At 39.3% G+C, this 20,841-nt stretch overlaps 1 protein-coding gene across 1 annotated transcript in view; it reads right to left on the bottom strand.

Annotated features, from left to right (window-relative positions):
- Nucleotides 1-2,366: 2,366 nt before the first annotated feature.
- Nucleotides 2,367-20,841, bottom strand: part of CA10 (carbonic anhydrase 10) — a gene marked incomplete at its 5' end in the record, with an annotated part of 194,977 nt that continues 176,502 nt past the window's right edge. Inside the window, 5 exons of the mRNA XM_084273607.1 lie at nt 2,367-3,099; nt 3,938-4,112; nt 6,325-6,479; nt 13,458-13,530; nt 14,948-15,043. Coding sequence (XP_084129733.1) covers nt 3,077-3,099; nt 3,938-4,112; nt 6,325-6,479; nt 13,458-13,530; nt 14,948-15,043 — 522 coding nt within the window. The 3' untranslated portion in view covers nt 2,367-3,076. The remainder of the gene's footprint in view (nt 3,100-3,937; nt 4,113-6,324; nt 6,480-13,457; nt 13,531-14,947; nt 15,044-20,841) is intronic.

Raw genomic sequence — 20,841 nt, forward strand, 5'->3', positions numbered from 1 at the left:
CATGCTTTTTGTCATCACATGGGCTTGGTAAGTTTGATACCTGGTTTGAGATCACATTCTTAACGGTGGTAGAAGATAAAATCTGAGCATTTTGTCCCTCTGTGAGCTTCTTAATGTCAGTTACCATCATGGCATGGCAAACTGGTCCTGCCTGTGGTGTTGATTGTTCATGGAGGAATGCTGCCAGGTTTATGTTCCCTGTCAGGTAGCTCATGGCTGTACAGAGCCTTATCACTAGTGAAGAATCTCCCTCACGATCTGAATGGGTTGGGCAGGGATGGGATGAGGCTGTGAATTCAGCACTTGTGACACAGTACTGAGCTCCATGTGGAGCCAGACTTCTGGTAAGCATTGTGGATAGAAAGCACTCAAATTGGAGGGATTATTACGTGCACATGTTGCCATGCTGTGTAGACTCTGAGGACCAGAAGATTGTCTCTGGGCAAGCTGTTTGATTCTGAAACTTTATCTTTCTGCTTAAAGGCTTTCTGATAAGGTGTGGCTTTCTTTAGATGCTTAACATCTCTTAACACAGAGGAACCTGCCTGATCTGAAAAACTGGAGTTAGATGTCTAGATTTGAGCACTACTGAAATGTGAGCAATATACAAGATAATGATAAGCTTTGATTTGGTCTCTTTTACTGCAAAATACCATTCAAACAAAAAGCTAAACAAATTATGGCAAGATGAAGTTCATTGGCTCACAAAATGGAGCTGGAGATGTTGACAAATATATTTGTGGTGTCCCAGTATGATTGCTCTATTTTTCTATTTGCAGGGCTTCTATATCACAGCCTTGCCTAATCCAAAGCACAGCATGACTCCTTCCTGGGACTAGTCCCTTCTGTCATATCTCTTCCTCCTCGTAAATCCCTTCAATCAGCTTTCAGTAAAATAGAAAATAGGTTTTATTACTTATTAAAAGTTTTATAATGGAGACCTGGCTTATCTTCCCTACCTTCTGCTACTGACAAACTAGGATCAACAGCTGCTAGATACTTGTCCAGAACTATAGATTGAAGCATTGTGGACTTGTGCTCTCAGTAACTTTAGTCTACAACCTTAACAAACCTAGGAGAAGTGTCAAAAACTCCAATCTACCCAAACAAATAGTCGAAACAATCCCAACAACACAAGTTTAAAAGTTATAGATCACTATGGCAACTCAAAAAATGTGTGACTTGTGTTATTTTATTTATTTTTAATGAACTAGATAAATCTAAGTTGAAAACTTTGCTTTTTCAGGTCCAGAATTTGACAACATTAATCTACAGTATGATAGCCACTGTGTGACATTTCTGTGGTTGTGTTGTGGATTTTTCAGACCACTGCATGCTGTTAAGCTGGCATATGGAAGTTATTTGAAATACTCAAAACAAAATAACTCAAGGTGCAGGCACTATGTATGTGCTAATAGGATCCTGGGCCAGGGTCATCAACCCAGAACCCTGCTACAAATAAAGCAGCACAGTGTCACAACCCATCTAGGCCAACCTCTGCTCTTTCACTAGTGATTTCTCTGCACCTTTCACTGAGCAATTGAATAGTTGATGACTCCGGGTTCCTTTCCAAACCATTGACTGCAACACAGACTCAAGAGCTTCCTGTCTGATGCCACCTGCTCTGTTGTCTTCTGCCAAAGATGAAATAATGTGCATATCACATTAAAGCTAGTTGGCCTGCAGCTCCTAGAGCTTTCTTGCAGTGGTTCAGTTCCCTCACACTGTTTGTAGTGCCCCTTTCTCCATTTGGTATAAACAATTCTCTGGTCAGGTATGGTGCTTTCTAGTTGCAATGTGTGATGGGTTGTACAGCCAGTGTTTGGAATGGAACAGCACGAGCTCTGCCCCCAGCCAGATGTTAAAAACTAAAAACTCATTAATGCACAAGAAGGTCAAACACACACTACATGAACTTGTTAAACACATTTATTGAGTTCTTGACAGTAACCAAACACAGTGAATGACCATTATAAACAAGAAAAAAGGCATTCGCTTTTAGTTGGTCAGCTCCTGCTTTATCTGTAAAGAAAAGATATCCCTTTCTGCCACCAATTTACAGGATTTGAATTTGTCTGTCCCAATAATGGATTCAGTAGGGAAAATGGCAATTTTAAACTGAGATATGTTTCAAGTGCTTTCTGTTTCTGAGCCCGGCTCCTATTAATGATGGACTATGGACTTAAAGTTATACTAGCTTTAAGTGCATTCCCAATTGCCATTGACTCACTTAAATTGGCTGCAAAGAAATAAATGAAAGAAAAAAAAAAAAAAAGCAAAACACAAATAATGCAGCCACAAGTAGTAGAGGCTTACTTCAGAAAGGAAAAAATAAATCAAATCAAGTTTTACTAAATTAATTTGTTAAAGACATTTATTGAGTTGTTAATAGTAACCAACACAACGTATGACCTGCTGTAAAACAAGAAACAGAAAATGGATCAATTCTGATTTTGGCAAATCCTACTACAGATATGTGACAAAGAGGGAAATATTTCAAATTTCCTTTATACTCTGCAGTGATATATTTACAATACTTCTCTCTCAAAGTCTGTCCCTTCTTAAATTAAATGAACAGAAATATCATAACCTAGAAATAAGTTTCCTCTACAGTCATCTTGTTCTGTCTTGTCAGTATCCATGAATGGTAGTGAAATAATGAGAGCTTTCCAAGGATTACTTGGCACACAGAACACAACTCCACTTTGATGCTGTACCGAGCCACCTTTTTTCTTTTTCTTTTTTTTTTTTTTTTTTAAATTGGAGGGGGGGGAAGAGGAAGAATTTCATATGTACAAAGGCTGAAAAGTCTTTCTCTGTGAAGCTAAATTAGTTCAGGAAAACTGTATCAAAATTGTAATCACATTTACTGTAATACTGTCTTTTACTTTTTTAATTACCACTGATCATATGAATGAATTTTTAGTTGAGTTTCCAACATGGCAGCTCTTTTCCTACAGCACGTTTGCACGTGCTGCTGTGAACCCAAAGGGTGAGGTTGGGTGCATTCTAGATTATGTCAATTCACAGTAGTAGCATTCCACTGAGGTTATGGGTTCTGCCTGCTCTGTCTTACTTACTTGAGGAGCCATTCATTTACTGCAAGGAAAGAGAAACAAAAACAATTATGCTTTAATAAATTCCATGAAACTGAATTTAACAATGTATTAGGCACTTCAACTCTCTTGGAAAACCTAGGAGGATATTTCCTCCTCTTTCTGGAAAAGCATTAAATCTGACTGACTGTTTCTTTGAAATATTGCAAGTCTGCCCTCAGCCTCATTGCTGAAAAGGTACTTTCTTTTCCACCCTTCAACAGTGCTCTTTCCTAACCATGATCCTGCTGGTAAGAAGGCACTTTTACACCATTATTGCAGGAAATGTAACTGCATGTGCATAGCAAAAGGATGCCATAAGACACATTACAACTTAGGTACTGTAACCCCCAGCTGTGGTAGAGTAAGAATCTCCCAGCAGGGACGGGGCTGGTTTATTTGTTTAATATTCACTGAATAATACAAAACTTGGGTGTTCTGGCAGTGCACCTCCAAAGTGAAATTTATTCTTTTGTTTGAGATCAGCAGTCATCAAGACTAGCTCATCTCCCCCCTTTTCTTTCCAAGGTGGGTAAAAAAGAGCAACATGCACTTTGTAAGGTGAGAAGACTTTAAAATGAGGCTAGAAAACGGAAGGCCTGTTCTGTCTGCTTCATAAAAGATATTAGATGGCCCAGACTAGTTTTGTCATGCTTTTCCTGCATTTTTCTGGGGAAGCTTCCTCATCCATTTCAAATACATGATGTTTGAGTCATACTCTTAGTGCCCCAGATGTGGAGTTTCATCTGTTTTTACTTATATGCTTTGTTATGCACTTGGGATTCTCAAGGATAATGCTTACTGTAAGCATAAGAAAGGATTATTCTGGAGGTAGAACGTACCTCTATACTGTAGTTTCTGTGCTCTATTGTTTGGACAATCTTTTCCCTGTAAACTAAAGTTGATATTAGTTCGGATACATCGATTGTTGAGAGGCTGGACTGGTCTGAAATTGTCGCTCATGCTCAGAAATATCTGTGATGGCTGATTCTGGCTTAGCAGTCGTAAAGAATGCATCTATACAAAATACAAAACAAGGGGTTTTAGTACTGGTCTTTCCTGTAAGTAAAAAAACATACACCACTCTCAAATAAACTGCATAAAAAAATAAAAGTTAAACAGAATTTCAGTGATTTGTAGTCAGATGTTGGTTGAAAGAGATAACTTGAGGTAAAACTGTTTCTTCTGTGGTCCTCTGTTTCTAAGCCCCATTTTAAACAAAGTAACTAGCTTTGTGTAAATGAAAACAGTACGAGGTGTCCTTGGCTGCTTGGGAAGCAAATGGCATCCAGAGTACTGGATGGCAGCAGCTGGTGCAGAGAAAATGAACTTGATGAATGACAAGAGCTAATTTCCTAAGTTTTTGTAGCTATTAGTGTAGTTCAGAAGACACGGTTTTGGGTGATGGTACCTAAGAGCCAGGTATGGCTTGTCAGGATGGAATAGATAACTGACAGACATGCTTCTGAAGTCATGAAATTCATGATGTTAAAAAGTAAAATCCTTTCCCCATTGACTGTGCTGTGTCCATACTGTTTTTATGGTAGACTCTGGCTGCTGCTGCAGATGGTTTTACGGATCAGCAGAGGGAATTTACTGAATCACCCAGGATTTTCAGCACACCCAGCAGAGGTTTGATGTCGGTTGATACACACCAACAGCAATGGTTCTTATCATGACTATGCAACTCTGCTAAAAGCACATTCATTGGTTCGAGTCAACCAAAACTTTTCAAACTTTGTATAGGAAACTGGAGGGAAGCTGCAGTTTATAAATCCAAAACACTCAAAATATTTTGGTTAAATATAAAGAAAATGCTTTTCATGTCTGTGTACAACTTTGAAGAGGTTGGGTCATGGCGCTTTAACGCTGCAGTGGGGAAATTCAGTAGCTGAGTTTTACATACTCAAAAATCTTCCAGGGAAAATTTGAGCTGTGCATTACTTTTTCAGTCTGAGCACACAATGTAATTAGTAAGTATTCCATGAAATCAATTTGCAGCACTAATAGTGGAGGATGTAACTAACCAGTAAAGCATGACGAGGAGTAAGCATCGTGAGATTAAATCCCACAGGTACTAGCGTAGACTCTAGAAATATTCTAATCCTTGTTTTGTAGATTAATGTTGTAACTAAAAATGTGCCTTGTAGGAAAACGTTTGGGTCTCCTGCTTGAAAAGTTCAGCATGTACAGCGTGTTTGGCTGTGCTCAGCTGTGCCGTTCTCCCAAATTACCCATTGAAAAGAAACAAAGTGCTTTCTCTGCATCTAGACAAAATTGGACAGAAGGAATATCACAAAGATAAAATATCTCTCAGGCTTTTAAAAAGTCATCTTATTTACAATGTTAATATGATTTTAAACCCCAAAGTAATATTCAGGGTTATTTTATTATTCCCCATTTCATTTCTCAGGCCAGATTGCTTCTGCTGTGTGCTTGGGACAGACAGATGCTGGTTCAAGTATTCCATCAGGATTCTAGCACGCAAGAGAATAGGTTTTAGTTCAGCTCACAGCTCTGTAGGCAGCTCACTGATGGAAACTCTGGAGATGACTGCAGTTGGTGTTAAATTTGTTGTTTTCCAATGCCAGGCCTAGGATTGTGAGTTGTACAAAAGTGTAGCCTTTATAACTTTCTAACAGGGGCTTCAATCTGTCTATCTGATTTTTCTGAAGATATTTGCAATGTCTCTCCTGTCATCTTATTTTATACAAGAAAGCACAAGCTGATTGTTTTCAGGGAGGCCCCATTTATTGCATCTCTGTCACATTAATGTACTATTGACCCGCATATAAACGGGAAAAAATGTCACTCACAATTTGTCTCCTTCTTTCTGACCTAAGAATGGCCTCTGTTATACATCACCACCTCAGTTGATTTTGTACAACACTGTCATATTTGTTTAGGAATCCCAATGTGCCTATTCACAGAATCTTGGAATAATTTTGTTTGGAAGAGACAGCTGGAAACCACATGGTTCAAACCCTCTCTGAAAGTAGGGCCCACCTCAAAGTACAATGTGTGTGGGAGGGGATGCTTAGGGACCTCTAAGTAGTTAATAGTTGTATTTTGGTGACAACCTTTTCAATGTTTTTGCAGGCTGGAAAAAATTGCAACCAAAGATCCCTACAGCAAAAGGCTGAATCTAATTTTGTATATAAAACTACAAATATATGTTTAAAATATTATTTTGTATCAATGCTAGATTATTTTTTTTTAGTACTTTTACCTGCATCCTTGTTATGTAGACAGGTTTGTTCATTATTATCCAGCTTGCTGTTTCATAGCAGGGTGGAATTGTCATTGACCCATCATATGTAATGAAACTAGATGTCTCTGGATAAAGTTCCTCAATATTAAGCCCCTGTAGTAAGTATGCATCATCTGGGGGAAAAAAGAAGGTAAAACAATGGAGATTAAACAATAGCTACACGTACACAAATCCCTCCTTCATGTACAATCTTTATTCTAGACCATGGTCATCAGCATTATCAAAACACAAAGTGTGATGCACATAGGTTTCCCTTCCTGTGAGTTTAGCAGGAGCATTCACAGAGAAACTGAAAATCACTCCCAAGAACCGGAGTTAGAAGTTGTGCTTCTTGAAGCTGCAGCTATTGATTTAGATGCAACAGTCTTTGGAGAATGTTGACTTACCATATTTTGGAGTGATTAACAATTTTTGCTCAACAAAGCCTTAGGAAGGTCAAGAGTGTTAAAACTTAATTGCCCTTCTACCGCAGGAGGAAGTTAAGGTTAATGCATGATAATAAAGCTGTTCAATGAAGCCTGCTGGCCTTTCATGTGCACAGTGGGGGTGGATGCAGTGCAAGCTCCCTCAGAATGCTAAAACTGGTAAAAAAGTACACTAGAAAGCAGTTTATTAGGGTCCCTGCTTTATTGTAAATCTCCCTGGGAATTAATGAGGTATCCCTCTACAACAGAATTCACTCTGTGGATGTGTACCAATCTATGAAGTGATATGGCTATATCTTTCAAAATTCATCAAACTTCCTCAGCCTTTTCTAAGTGTGCTATTTGCCTTGTGTAATGCTGGCCCTACAATATTTTTGGCAGTGCTGTCAAAACTAGAGCTTAGATTTCCCTGCTAAATCTTAGGCTGTAGGAGTTCCTTCATAGGGATCTACACACTTCAGTACTTGCACGTGACTGCTATGGGGTATCTCAGAGAAAGCTGCAATGCTGTGAGGTATCTTTGCAGGCTTTCACTGTCATGGAGTGTGTTCAGTATGGTTCAAGTGCAGAGCGAGTGCTAAAACATGGGCAAGTAAAGCTGCACATTTAGGGGTGTTTCCCCTTTCAATACATGGGCCAAAACCTAGTGTTGATTTTAATGGAAGGCAAAGAGCTTAGTGCAAATAAAATAGATGATATGCTCACACTAAAGAAAAATACCAGAAGTGCATTTTTTAATTCAGTATGGATAATTTTGGCATTTCTGCTGGCTTCTCTGATGTTTTATGTACCGTTCCCTGTAACTTTTAACTTCTTTGTGTGGGGTTTTTTGGTTTTTAAAGCTGATAAACTATTCCTTGGCCACTGGGCAAAGATTATAAATGGGACCAAGGAAAGGCATATGGTCAAATAAGTGTATAAAAACTAAAAAAGAAACAAGCAATTTAACTTTAATTTGGCATATTGTAGCAGAAGGGTAAAACTTAGTTGAGCAAAATGCTTGTCTTTATACTGTCTAATGTAAAAGAAACCAAACCACATCAAAAAGACTGAAGACTATGGTTGTGGGCAACAGAAAATCAAAGGACACAGGCACAGCAAATGTGACCTTTTTATTTTGACATAGTGCAGACAACATGCTACAGGCTTCTGGGGTAGTAATATTACAGCATCAGTTAAAGCATCAAGGTGGGAGTGTAACATTTACAGCACATTGACCAGTGCCTTACAGTTATTTCATGTTTTAAGTGTTGTTATACGAAGTATAATCTTGGCATGTCGAGTTTGTCAGCAATACAGCCCTCTGCCTTGTTCTTGCACTTTGAGCTGGGGTAATTTTCATGCTTACAGTTGGAGCCTCAAGTAGAGGGGAGAGTACTATTAGTGCCTTGTAGGTGGCTGACTGTCACCTTTTTTAACACATTCAGCCTTCACTGGCCATGGCCTGGAATACACAGTCTTTCTAAACACAAAATTTTCCAGATAAAGGCGTGAAACCATTGCTATAGTATTAGAGTCAACATGCTGTTAAATTTTAACAGCCAGAGATGACTGAAAACACCTGTGTCCTATTCATTGCAAACATTATTTGCAGTGCAGGGGTAATTTTGTTAGAATTATACAAAGAGAATGAATGCATTTTTTCATGCCAGTGCCTGTTTTCAGTGAGTCACTGCACACTTTTCCCTTTCCCACATGAACATCCTGTTCATTATTTATGAACCATGGAGAGTGGTGTGTTAGCTCCAAATGGCACTGAGTCAGTCAGAAGAGATAGTTTCAAACTCTAAGGACTGAATCTGCTTTGTCACATTCATATTGACTTCAGTTGGGGTAAAATGATTTAAACAAGGTAGAATTTGCCCTGAAATGTTTACTTGGGATATGGAAAGCTAACTAAAGATTAATACAGGTGAGAGGTATTGATGATATATATAAATATTTTGTGTGCCACATTCTAGCTGACTAGTTTGTATTCAGAACAGTGCTTAGATAATTAACAATAGGACTACTTATCAAATGGAAGATATGGGAACAGATTTACTGCAGGCATTAGTGCAGGTAATCATGAGGGGTTTAGAGCTGCCTCAGACTGCTTTAATGAAGAATGTAATTCATTATTGTGATATGGGCTTCTAACTTGTGTGTGGATTTACAGTGTTTAAGCATTCTCAGTACACAGTATTCTGGGGACAGAATATGGCATGTAACTGTGGAAGCAGTGTGGGTCGATGTTCTCCTACTTATTCTGGCAAGCCCAATGTGTGCTAGTGCTCCCAAGATCAGGAGAGAGGCTCTCTTTAGCCTTACTGAGCTTCAGATCGACTGTTTAGACTGTTTAGGTTACCTTGTATACATACTGAGGACTGTATGGTTGTCACCCTCACCAGCACCCAACAGTGGAGTAGCTCCAAACATGATGTACTGCCTCTGTTTTCACTTGTAATATGTTTAAGGAGAGACAGCAAATTATACTAAGTGTCAAAAGGTATGATTAATGGGGTAACTGGAAGAAAATATCACTTCAGGGAGAAGAGGAAGACAGAAGTGAATGAAATAATGAAATAAGAGTTCAAGTAAAAGCAGTACCTATTCATGCCTGTATACGGTTTATATTCTCATGGGAAGTCTGTTGGCTCCATGAGAATGGCCTGAGTTAACACTACACTAATATTAGACTGCAACACTTTAATGTCTTTAATTTATTGCAAGTCTGTAGTTCAAAATGGTCAAAATCACCATGTGTGATCTCTTGCTAATAATCAGCTTCCTTTAATAAACCCATTCAGCCTTTAGATTATCAGCATCACTGCTGTCTACAGCCCACATTCTGTTTATCTTGATCTGCTTGTGCCTTGGGGTGATTTCTGAACTCACGAACTCTTCTCTATACAAATTAGATTTCATATTCATTTACATAAAGGCCTTGACTCTGACAATTTTATTAGCAAAAGATGGAAATCCTCTTTTATCCTGAGGTTTGTAATAGGCACGTGGGGTCTGCTTTCACATCAAATTCTCTGTTCCCTTTAAAACAATAGGGACTATATTGCTGAATGAAGGAAGGTCCATTTGATTTTGAAGTTTGTATCGTGATAATCCAAAAAGGGCAAGTACTGCTCTAACTAGATTAGATTTACAGGATAAGAAATGTAGAGATCATCAGCTTTTTAATCCTGAAACAGCTTCTCCATTTACCAGCCTTCACAAGTCACTTAGACACAGGCTGACAGAGGCTCATTTTGAATGCCTGAGGTTAGTCCTGTGGGGCCTGTTTGACACTGCTGAGCTTATACTGCTTGTGACAGGAGCTGTGAGAGCTCAGTCCTTCAGAGAACGCACACAAACATGAACCTTGAGAAATTAATAGTCTCTTATTTCCAGAAATCTGAATCTTAAGCTTTTTCAGGATAATCTCTTAAAGTTGGGATACTTTACTCACTTGTATGTTATCTCTAAGTAGCTCAAGTTTCATGTGAGGAAATTTAAAATCATACAGCTCTTCTGTCTGGCTGCACTTGTGGCAGGATTTTGGTGGTGGAGAATGAGAAGCCCAAAATTTTGCATCAAATTTTGTGTATCTAAAATGGTGTTTCCTTCCAGTGTTAAATAAACACTGGGTGAAAGCTAATGTAGCATAACTGTTCTGAAAGAAAGCTAACCTACCTCCTCAAATGTCACACTTGGAGAAGTATTAAAGCAGTTTTTCTTTAAAGATATTCACATAGCTTCTGACTAAAGCCTATTTGAAAGAACACTTGTTTCACTAGTTCACAGTAGATTCTTTGGTCTGTGATAACAGAATAAAAGAAGCATTTAAAATCTGCCTAAAAATTCCTTGGGGTCCACTTTACTTCACTGTAGCCATTAATATCTAAGAGCAGAAATTCCCCTTTTAGAGCATTTTGCCCATGGAAATTTCATGCAGTGCAGAGATAGCTTTTAATTTTGTTGCTGTTCTTTTTTTTTTTTTTTGAAAAAAAAAAAGTACTTTAATTATGTTACTAACTGTCCTGACTCTGAACCTGTGCTCCACTTATCATTCCCTCCACGCTCCTACTGAGCGCACTGAGACCTGTCATTTTGTTGGCAGCCTGCTGAGTATTGACTTCAGGAGTGGACCCCTAAAGCACAAGCTGAAAACCCTCCAGCTGCTAAAGGCAGAACAGAAATCCTCCCAATGTAAGAGGTAAAATTAGTTTTCAGCAATGATGCTATAATCCATCATGCAAGACAACTGCAAAATTACTTTCAATAACACTTTCACATTCCCAATTTACACAAAAAATTCCCAGTCAATACTTGTTACTACAGTAAGTAACCCAGTGCCCTGCAGAACGTTGTGTGCACTGTATCTACCAAGGGTTTGAACAGATAAACCTGCTAGTGATACCAGTGGTTAAAAATTTAAAACAGTTCTGTTAATCATTGATTTTGAGGATTTTTCTTTATGTGTTCACCTTCATGTGAAATGCCATTTAGTAAACCCAAATTAGATGTGATTATTTTCAGTCTAATGAGTCAAAACAACCAATGAAAGGTCGTAGGATGCTGTCAACTCCAGCAAGGAGGAGTGCAGAGTACAAACAAAACAAGTGAATTGGGAAGGTGTGCTTGCCTGCTGGTGTGGGAGAGAGTTTTGTGCTCACTCATGCAACAAAGGAAAGATGCTGCCAGTGCCTTCCCACCCTGTGGAGCTGTATATCCCTGATCACAGCCTCTCCTCTGCTCTGGGCCACCACAAGCGGTCCAATCTTTGCTCTGTGGCCAGCTGTTGTAGCATGTAGGACCAAGGAGTACAGAAAGGGCTGTGACACTCAGGTAAATGCACAAGATACAGGTGCTGTGATGGGAAAAATGAGGCAGGAGTCTTCCTTTTGTCAGTGTGTAAGACCCAATGGGTCTGTGTGTGTCTACATGGGGAGAAGTGGTACTGTCAGAGATCTTCTGGCTGGTCCCCAGACGGAAGCCAGGAATATGCAATTAGGGAGCCTGAAAAAGCACATACAGCCTTGATAAGTTCCCATCTCTGGGATGCTGCAGCTGCACTTAGGCAGGGAGCTGTTACAGAACAATATTGCCGTGTTTTCATAAGGAATCGAGACAGGCAGCTCAAAAACTGGGCTAATCTCCTGCTGCTTCCATGCAGAGGAGATGACATTTCATACTGATAGAGCAATCTGGGAAAAAAGTTCTGAAGGAACTGTTGCCTTCCTTTCTCTAGGTATTGTAGAGAACAGTTCTATAAGAAGCCTCTTATTTGGCTCAAAGATGTAACGAGCACTGTTAACTATCAGGTAAAATTAGTGAAAAGGTGGGAAGAAAAGTGTGTGCTGTAGGAAAGGAGAAGGAGCTATCTGCTTCAGGATGGGGTTGGATTGGCTCTGTGGTTCAAATCTTGTATAGGAAGAGACTTGAAATCTTTCTAGTCCTCTCTTGCTCAGGAATTAGTGGATAAAATTCTGTGCTACCACTTTAGAGTGGTCTCAAATCTATACTTGTTCTTTTTACAATCCTGGCTTTGCAGGGAGGGGGAAAAGATGGAGTCCATGGACTGGAAACAGCCTGTCCTTCAGGGGTGCATACAGAAACCTCTCCAAACTTTTTCATTGTAAACCTGAAATTCAGACTTTTGTTCAAGTTAGATGGACATTTGAGCTCTCTGGAACTTCAGATGAGAAGCTTCCCTCATAACAATGTTGTAGACTACATAGTACAATATACTTAATTTAGAGAGAGGTAAACTGAGGCAAACCCTAGTAGAATTGTGAACCAAATCCTGGAGTCCAGATAACCAGTCTCATTCCAGTTGTCATGAACAATTCTCTCCCAGATTTTGTAAACAGAAATTTATGAAAAGTAAGTCATTGCTTACAGAATGGTAAAGGAAGGTGGAGCTTTGCAATACATCCCTTAGTTTTTCAGTTTGTGTACTTTCTGTAAGTTAAATTCTGGTACTTTTTTTTACTAACTCCGTGTCTGCTTGGAATTTAAATGAATGTTGGACAAAGGGAGTAATGTTTTCAGAAGTAGTTTACTTTCTTCCATTGATACACAGGTATTTTGGGGGCTTTTGCTAAACTACCTTGATTTTCTCTGAAATGTAAGCTCTGCTTTTCTGCCAGTTCAGTATGCTAACGTGGTGTTAGTGAGCACTACCAGTTAAAGGCTTTCCACATGGGAATGCAACAAACATGCATGCTATCTTAATGACCTTTTTATACAATCATTAAATGATGTAACTTGGTTTGATATGACCCAGGCTGCTCTGTGTGTTATTTTCAGTGACATGAGGCAGTTTCTCCTGAGTGCTCAGTTAATACAGTGTATGTCTGGACAACCTTGTGTAGATCCAGGCTGGAGGTTGGTGGCCCTGCCTGTGGCAGGGGGGTTGGAGCTCTGTGATCCTTGGGGTCCCTTCCAACCCATCCCATTCTGTGATTCTACGATTCTATGTCTGTTAAGTATAATTTAATGAATTTATTGTTTGTTCAAACATAAAATAGACTTTGAACTGATGACCTTCCTAGATTTATCAGGTTCCCAAGTTTATTGCGCTGAGTTGCTGACAACACAAACTTGCCTCTTGCTTCAGTGGATTGCTAAACACAGTGCTTGGTATTAAATGCATATAGCTGTTAGCTTAGTCAAGTAGAAGAGACTTACTTTTATACGTTATTCTCGTTATGGTGTCTCTGTTAAGCATACGATTTAGAAACGGATTTGATGATTCAGATACCTACAGAAGAGAGAATGTACAATGTCAAAATCTTCTCACAAACATTCCTGTCTGGAACTGTAGCTCTTCTGTGTGTGCACACACTCATTCTCTCTCTCCTGCCACTCCTCCAAATTGTTTCTGCCTCTCTTTTTTTCACTGTGGTGGGAAGAAGAAATAATTACTTAGAGGGTTTTTTTTAACAAAGCTTGTTAGAAAGTTGGTATTTAAAAATAAGTAACACAACCCCACAAAGCAGGGACAGGATAGAAATTAATGTCAGAACACAAGTGTAAGTATAGGGTTCTTCTGCCACAGCTTTCACGGGGTTTGCAGATTGTTAACACAATTAGGCAGGATTTTCATACAGAATTCTGTTATTTTTCTATTTATTGAGAAATAGTCTTTCCTTGCAGCAGACTACTTAGATTGCAAGTAAAATCTGTCTGCTGTTGCTTTACATACAAATGCCTGAAGCTCACCCACATGCACTCATAAACTCATATTACATACATAGAAAAAGTTTGGTCTGCATTGACAAAAGCATCCCTGAAAAGGACTCAGAGGAAAAATGAGAGAGGGCTGAGAGGCATTGCTGTTGTGTTGGGGTGGTTCTTTTCCTGTCGTGTGGGGGTCTATGCTTATCAACAATGTCATTGTTCATTATCAGTGATAATTTAACAAGAGATTTTATTGTACTGCAAACAACAAAATTATTATTGGCTCCCAACAAAATCAGTGTTACTTTTTTTTATGAAGATGCTTTAGTAACTCTGTAGCTGGTCTTTAATATCATATTGATCTTTCAATTATTCTGATGTGACGTTTTTATCACACACTGGATGCTGCTACTATAGATCTAGCATTTATCCAGAATGAAATACATTTATTTTTTTAAAGCAGCAAACTTTACAAAAAGCTTAATTAAGATTTAGAAAAAAAATTTGTGCCATTGGACAAATTGTAATCCAGCTTTATTTGACAGAAAGCCAGCAGGAAAATTCAGTTCAGGTTCCGTTTTGTAGAAATTCAGATACTTCTACAAGTTTTTCTAACTACTTTGGTCACTTAAAGTAGAACCCATCTTTTCATACCAGTGAGAGAGGCCTAGAGAGGAATATGGTGAGGCAGATCCTAAATTTTGTTGCTCATTGCAAGAGGTGTCCAACTTGGCAAGTACACGATGCGTTATTTAGACAACCTTGGCATGCTGGGCATTTAATTTGCCTTACATTACATTGTCCAATGCTTTGGAGGAACTGCAGAGAGATGCAGAGAGAGTGTGTTCAATTCATAGGATGATGCTGTTTCTGGATCTCAGATCGGAGCCTCTAGGCATTGCTGTAGTAGAATGAGGAGCCTAATTCCTAGATGCACAGCTCATGGGAAGAGTCGTCCCGTGTGCGTGTATGAGGTGCCGACAATACTGAATACTTACTTTCATAAATATGGAAACTACCACCAAGCCATTAGGACTCTTTGCAGCTTCTGTGACGTTTGTGTACAGCTCATGGTTATAGTGGATTAGTTGAACCTGGAAAAGGGGGAAGGGAAAGATTACATTCAAGCAGTGGCAAGTCGTACCATACGCTGTTTGCAAACACCCTCTATACACCGATCGCCTTGTGTTAGGATCCCAGCTACGCTCAGGGTATTTTGTAGCTGCAGATTTTCAGAGGTTTGCAGCACGCATGATTTTAATAATTTCAGTCACCATCTGGCTCCAACTGGCACAGCACCAGCATGTTTCCTTCTAAATTGCCAGTAAGTGAATTTACCCACATCAAGTTATGAATTGCACTGCAGGGGTTGACATCATTTCCCTGTTGCAACAGCACTTGCCATGGGCATCAAGTAATCTGTATTTTTCAGCCTGAGGCCAAACACGGAGGAGATTGGGGCTGAAATGTTTGAAGAAACATATGGGATACAGCTCTGGAGCTGTTTAAACCAGCACTTGCCTAATTCAAAATACTAATATTCGTTGGTCCCAAATTTTACAAACTCGGTTACGAAAGCTCCTGCAGTTAGGTACTTACTGACTGTTCTTAAGCAGGTTCTCCTTTGCTCCTATAGTTTTCCTTCTGCTTTTTAGTTTTATGACTTGCTGCAACTTTTAAATAATATAGGCACAGTTCATCTGACTCCCTGTGTATGTACGTGTCTTACCCAGATTTGTCTGGGATGACTGGTCAGTGTTACCACTTATATTGCAATTTGTAGCCTCACTTTTTGTAAAAAGGTGAACAATTTTAATGACATTGTGAGGCTGTTAAGTACTTTTCTAAGAATGGGAAAGGCTAGTTAGCTTTATTTAGCCTAAAGATATCATAGTTTGCATATGTCAATTAGAAAAATAAGGTTGTTTTTATGGCATTTTCAGAATTGCAGCAGCCTGATGCTTGTGTTTAAAAATCAGGCTTGTCTTCCATGTGCTGGTATAAATCTCAAAGCTGTCCACTGAAATTTTCAGCACTTCACAGCACTTCCATGCTGTGAACAAGATGAGTATTAACTTGATCTATGTCTGGCAGTCTCTTTAACTGTGAAAATGGCTGAAGACTAATACTGCCCGCAAAGAAATCTCATCATAGTGTGCTTACATGTTTATTATCAGGAAAAGAAACCCCCACAAAAAACCCCACTGCTATGGGGTTTAGTGCCTGCATTGGTGACTGTGTTTTGGATGAATGCACTGCTTGGTGCCTCAGCAGTGAAGTACAATTGCAAGGATTTCTCTGCAAGAATGACACCCATGTATGATTAAAATAGGGTCACAATTACTACTATTATCTTTTAATTTTAGTTACTTTTGTCCTGCCTGGATCAGGAACTACTGGTTGACCTTTTTACAGTTCACAAAGTAGGCACTTTTTAAGGCAAACAAACCAAACTGGAACGAAAATGTAAAAATGTCAAAGTAGCCAATGAAGTCATCTACTAAATTCTGACAGCTAGGAAGCAGGATGAATGTGGTATGTTTTCTAAAGGTCTTGTAAAGAATTAATGAGACCATTTACTCTACAGCACAAGAGGTTATAGGCTCATTAGTCATCACTTTTTGGTGCTACTGAACTTTGATAACATCATGGTTCTGGGGACACTGCACTCACTGAAAATTTCAGGCTTAATACCATATTTTTCTTTTTATGTACAACTCTTCACTTTGGCAGCCAGACCGACTTGTGAATTATCAAGGAAAACAGCAAGGAAATCTGCTTTAGACTAGAAATTCTTCTGTACAGAGTCTGAGAATAACAGCAAATTAGATAAACTAAATTAATCTAACAAGCTCAAATGCCCAGTGCAGGAAGGGACCGAGTTCCCTTTCCGCCCATGGAAGCCAGTGTGAAACTCTCATTTTTACTGATGGGACTTATGGAATTAAGGAAAGTTCCTATGTGTGAGGATAGGGAGTCCCAGGCTCACTGCAAGGAGCCTACTGTCCAGTGCAGTTCTAGTCCTGTGCAACACTATTGCAGTGAGCGATACTGGGCCTGTATTGTGTCTGCCAGAGATGGAGTTAATTTCCCTGTAACAGCCCTCATAGTGTTGTGCTGTGTATCAGCAGCTAGCGAGGTGTTGATAACACAGCAGTGTTTTGTCCACTGCTGAGTGGTGCTGGCACAGCACCAAGGTGCTCTCTCCAACACTTCCCCCTCACCAGGAGGCTGCTGGGGGTGAGCAAGATCTTGGGAGGGGACACAGCTGACCCAAACTGAACACAGAGATATCCCATAACTTACAATACCTGCTCAGCAATAAAAGCAAAGAGGAGGGAGGAGGATGAGGGAGCATTTGTTATTTTATGACATTTGTCTTCTGGATCAGCCACTACACACACCAAACCCCTGCTTCCTGGGAAGTGGCCAGTTATCACCTGCTGATGGGAAGTAGAGAATTAATCTTCTGGCTTTCCTTTGCTTTAGCCTGTGACCCTTGCTGCTGTTTTATTAAACTGCCTTTATCTTGATCCATGAGGGTTTTTCTATCTTATTTTCTCTTCCCTGTCCAGCTGAGGAGCAGCTTGGTGGGCATCTGGCATCTAACCAGGGTCAACCCACCACAGAGCCTCAGCATGTAGCAGTGTCCCAGCTCGATGGGACACGGCGCTCGATGTCAGAAGCACCATTCGCTCTGTGCAGAATTCACACAGGCAGCCAACAGGAGTTTGTGGGAGTGAGTTAAGAGACTTGAACTGATTAGAATTAGGATAGTTATTTCCTTTACTGATTAATAAGTGATTTCTCTATCCCATATTCCACTGTCTTTACAATAAAAGTTCTTGTCTGAGAGCATTCTCTACCAGCGCTTTCAAGTGGTTTTCATTTCACGTTTCCCGTTCCTGCAGGTTTGTATGTCTCTGCCCCATTCTGCCTCTCCTTGTCAGACCTCCGTTTGGTAATGAGCCATTCTGCAGGGTGTGCTTAAGAAATCTTGCTTTGCTATAGTCTGAAAAGATCTCCTTGCCTTGCTATGCATTACTGTTTCTCACAGATCCCAGTGCTGAATGAAGACAGATTTTTTTTTTCCTGAAACCTGTCATTTTCTCTTAGTTGTATCCTTCCTCCCTGAACCTAAATTAATTTTAAAGCTGTTTCCATGGCACCATAGTTAAATTAATTAGTTTTTTCTTTCTTTTTTTTTTATAAAGATTGACCATGTAAGGAGACATAATTTTCAAAGTTTCTCATATGGAACAGACTAATTTAGAAAGGTACAAATGAATAAAGATGTCTTAGATACAGAGCATTACATGCAGGGTAAGAAAAATATAATTCCCTATTAAATACCTTCTTTTGAGAAGAATTTCTTTAAGGTTGTCTGAAATACCTGCAGTCTTACAGTCTGGATTAAATGCTACTGGAGTCTTCTTTGAAGGGGAAGCCACACACTAAAATTGCTCATATGTGAAAATCTCACTTTTTCAAATGGCATTGTATTAAAAACAAAGTCCAACAAGAGCAAACTTGCAATCCTGAAAGTACCCTTTGATTCTACTGTGAGTTTCAGGGCTCAAACACAGTACAGAATCTTGTTATAATCTATTGATTTTCTTTGGACAATTCCCTCTTTAAGATTAATTTGCCAGAGAACAGCTGATAGCTTTTTGTTTTCCTCGAGCTATCTAAGTTCTATTTCTCAGGGAGGAGAGGAGAATTAAGATTAATTACTCCCTTTTACCTGATGAAAATCCAGAATGTGCCCTTGCTCCATCACACGGGAATATGTGCTGGATCAGGAGCAGACACAGCACTTCGCAGACACCTGAGGTTGGTGGTGTTCGGAATGTCAGCCGGAGTGGATGACAGTACGTTGGGGTAATCTACTTGGCATGTCTTTGTAACATAGATTGGCTAAGATTACAGCTTGTGTTCTGGGGATTGTGGGGAAAGCATCTTCTTCCCTTTCCCAACATGTATATGTGTGCACATAATGGTAGCAACCTATTCATTGTCTGTACTCTGACAAAGTTCAGCCCTGTAGTTGTAGTACTCACATCGTTTGCACTCGTTTTCTTCTGCAATACATTTTGCTGTTATTCTTGATTCTTCACTCAGGTCAAATGGACATCTTCGGGCAGATATAGGGGATATTTCTGTGTAGCATTTGACCAAGGCTCTTTTGGCTGAGCAGAAGGAGGCACTTTGCTGTGCTGATGGTTGGGGGTGCTAAAAATTCTCGGAACTCTTTTCAACAATCTTTTAGCAAAGCCCCTCTATGAAGTACAGAGCTGTGATGTAGTGTGTATGCCTAAGCCTTTCATAAAAGTTAGGTCATGCTGAGACATTCTGCTGCAGAGAGGCAGGGAGAAATAGGAAACTGAGGGAATTTAGAGTATCACAACGCTTTACACACCGATGTTTCCATCGTCGTCTTGGGAGTAATGGAATATGCTTTATTCTCACTTGGAAGTGTTATAATTGAATGCATAAACATTTTGATTTGTAAATGACAAGGGATTTAAACCATGAAGTGAATGGCAGTAAGGAACAGCTAATCTGTAACTATATTATTTGCATTACGCTGTGCTACTTGATAAACTGTTGGGAGACCTGACAGAGTGCAAGCACAAAGCATGTTTCCAGCACAGCGGGGAACAAAAGCAAAGGAAATTGCTCAAGAAAACAAGTTAAATGTTTGTTTTGACTGAGTCCATGTAAAAAGCGGTTAAAATCTCATTAAGGAGAAAAATTATACATTTTTTGTTTACCTAAAGTTTAATAAAAACAGCAAAAGAAATGTAATTCCTGCATGGCAGGTGTCCAGTGAGGAAAGTAATTTTAATGAGTTAAAACCTATAAATAATAACAGTTGATATTCCAGTGATAAAATATAGTTTCTTCTATAGCTCTTGTAAAACCCTTTGGAAAGATGAGTAATGTCATACTAAGAGTTACTTATGCTATTAATTTTGTGGATCTGAACAGGTATGAGATCTGAGGTCCTCACTTTCTGAAATAAATGAGTTGTTTTTTAAATGTTCCCTGGTTCTAGGATGTGTAATTTGTGTGGCTGACAAAAATATAGTTAGATTTGTTTTCAAATACCTTAAACATGTCTCCATGGAAAGGTACAGCACCATCTGTCAGAACATGCACCAGGCTCCTCAGAACCCGTGGTCCTGATTTGTCTGGTTTTCTTGGGCTGATACCTGGCAGTAATGCAGAGGGAATTTTCTTATCTTTGGTGAGTGGTGAAGGGTATTTATAGTGTCTTGCTTACTAATAAGCCTAAATAAATATCACATGGACTATTCAAGGAAGAAAAGCCATTAACTGCAGTTTTTTCATAACTGTTTAGGATTTGGAGCTGGACGTTGATGATGTCTCTTCCTAAAGTCTTATAATGATCAAACCTTGTTTGTCCCCACACACGCTCACCTGTGGCACCAATATTACACATATTTAATTACTGCATCTTGGTGGATACTTCTGGCCTGCTCTCAGGGCCCAAATCATTGTGGTTCAAGTGTGGTAAGTCCTGCAACTCTCTGTTCCAGTTCTCAGTCAGAGAACTCAGTAAGAAGACAGAAATTACAATTCACAGTAATTATGTCTGAAAAACAAAACCATCTTTTTCTCATGTGCAGGGTACTCTGCTATGAACTGTTAGGGTCTGCCAAGGCTATATTACTCACATATTAATTAATCCATAGTTCTACCTGTCTGTTAGTTTCTGTGTGTAAGCCCACAGCAGAGAGGTACTCATGTTGTTGGTAAATTGGTAAAATACATTTTACATCACCACCTCTATTTTCAGCATTTTACTTAGCACTTTAGGAAGCTATTGTAGTTTTGGGTTTAAAATCAGATAAAAAGACTAGCTTAG

The sequence above is a fragment of the Gallinula chloropus genome, assembly GCF_964237585.1.
Source record: "Gallinula chloropus genome assembly, chromosome: 20".
Lineage (NCBI taxonomy): Eukaryota > Metazoa > Chordata > Aves > Gruiformes > Rallidae > Gallinula > Gallinula chloropus.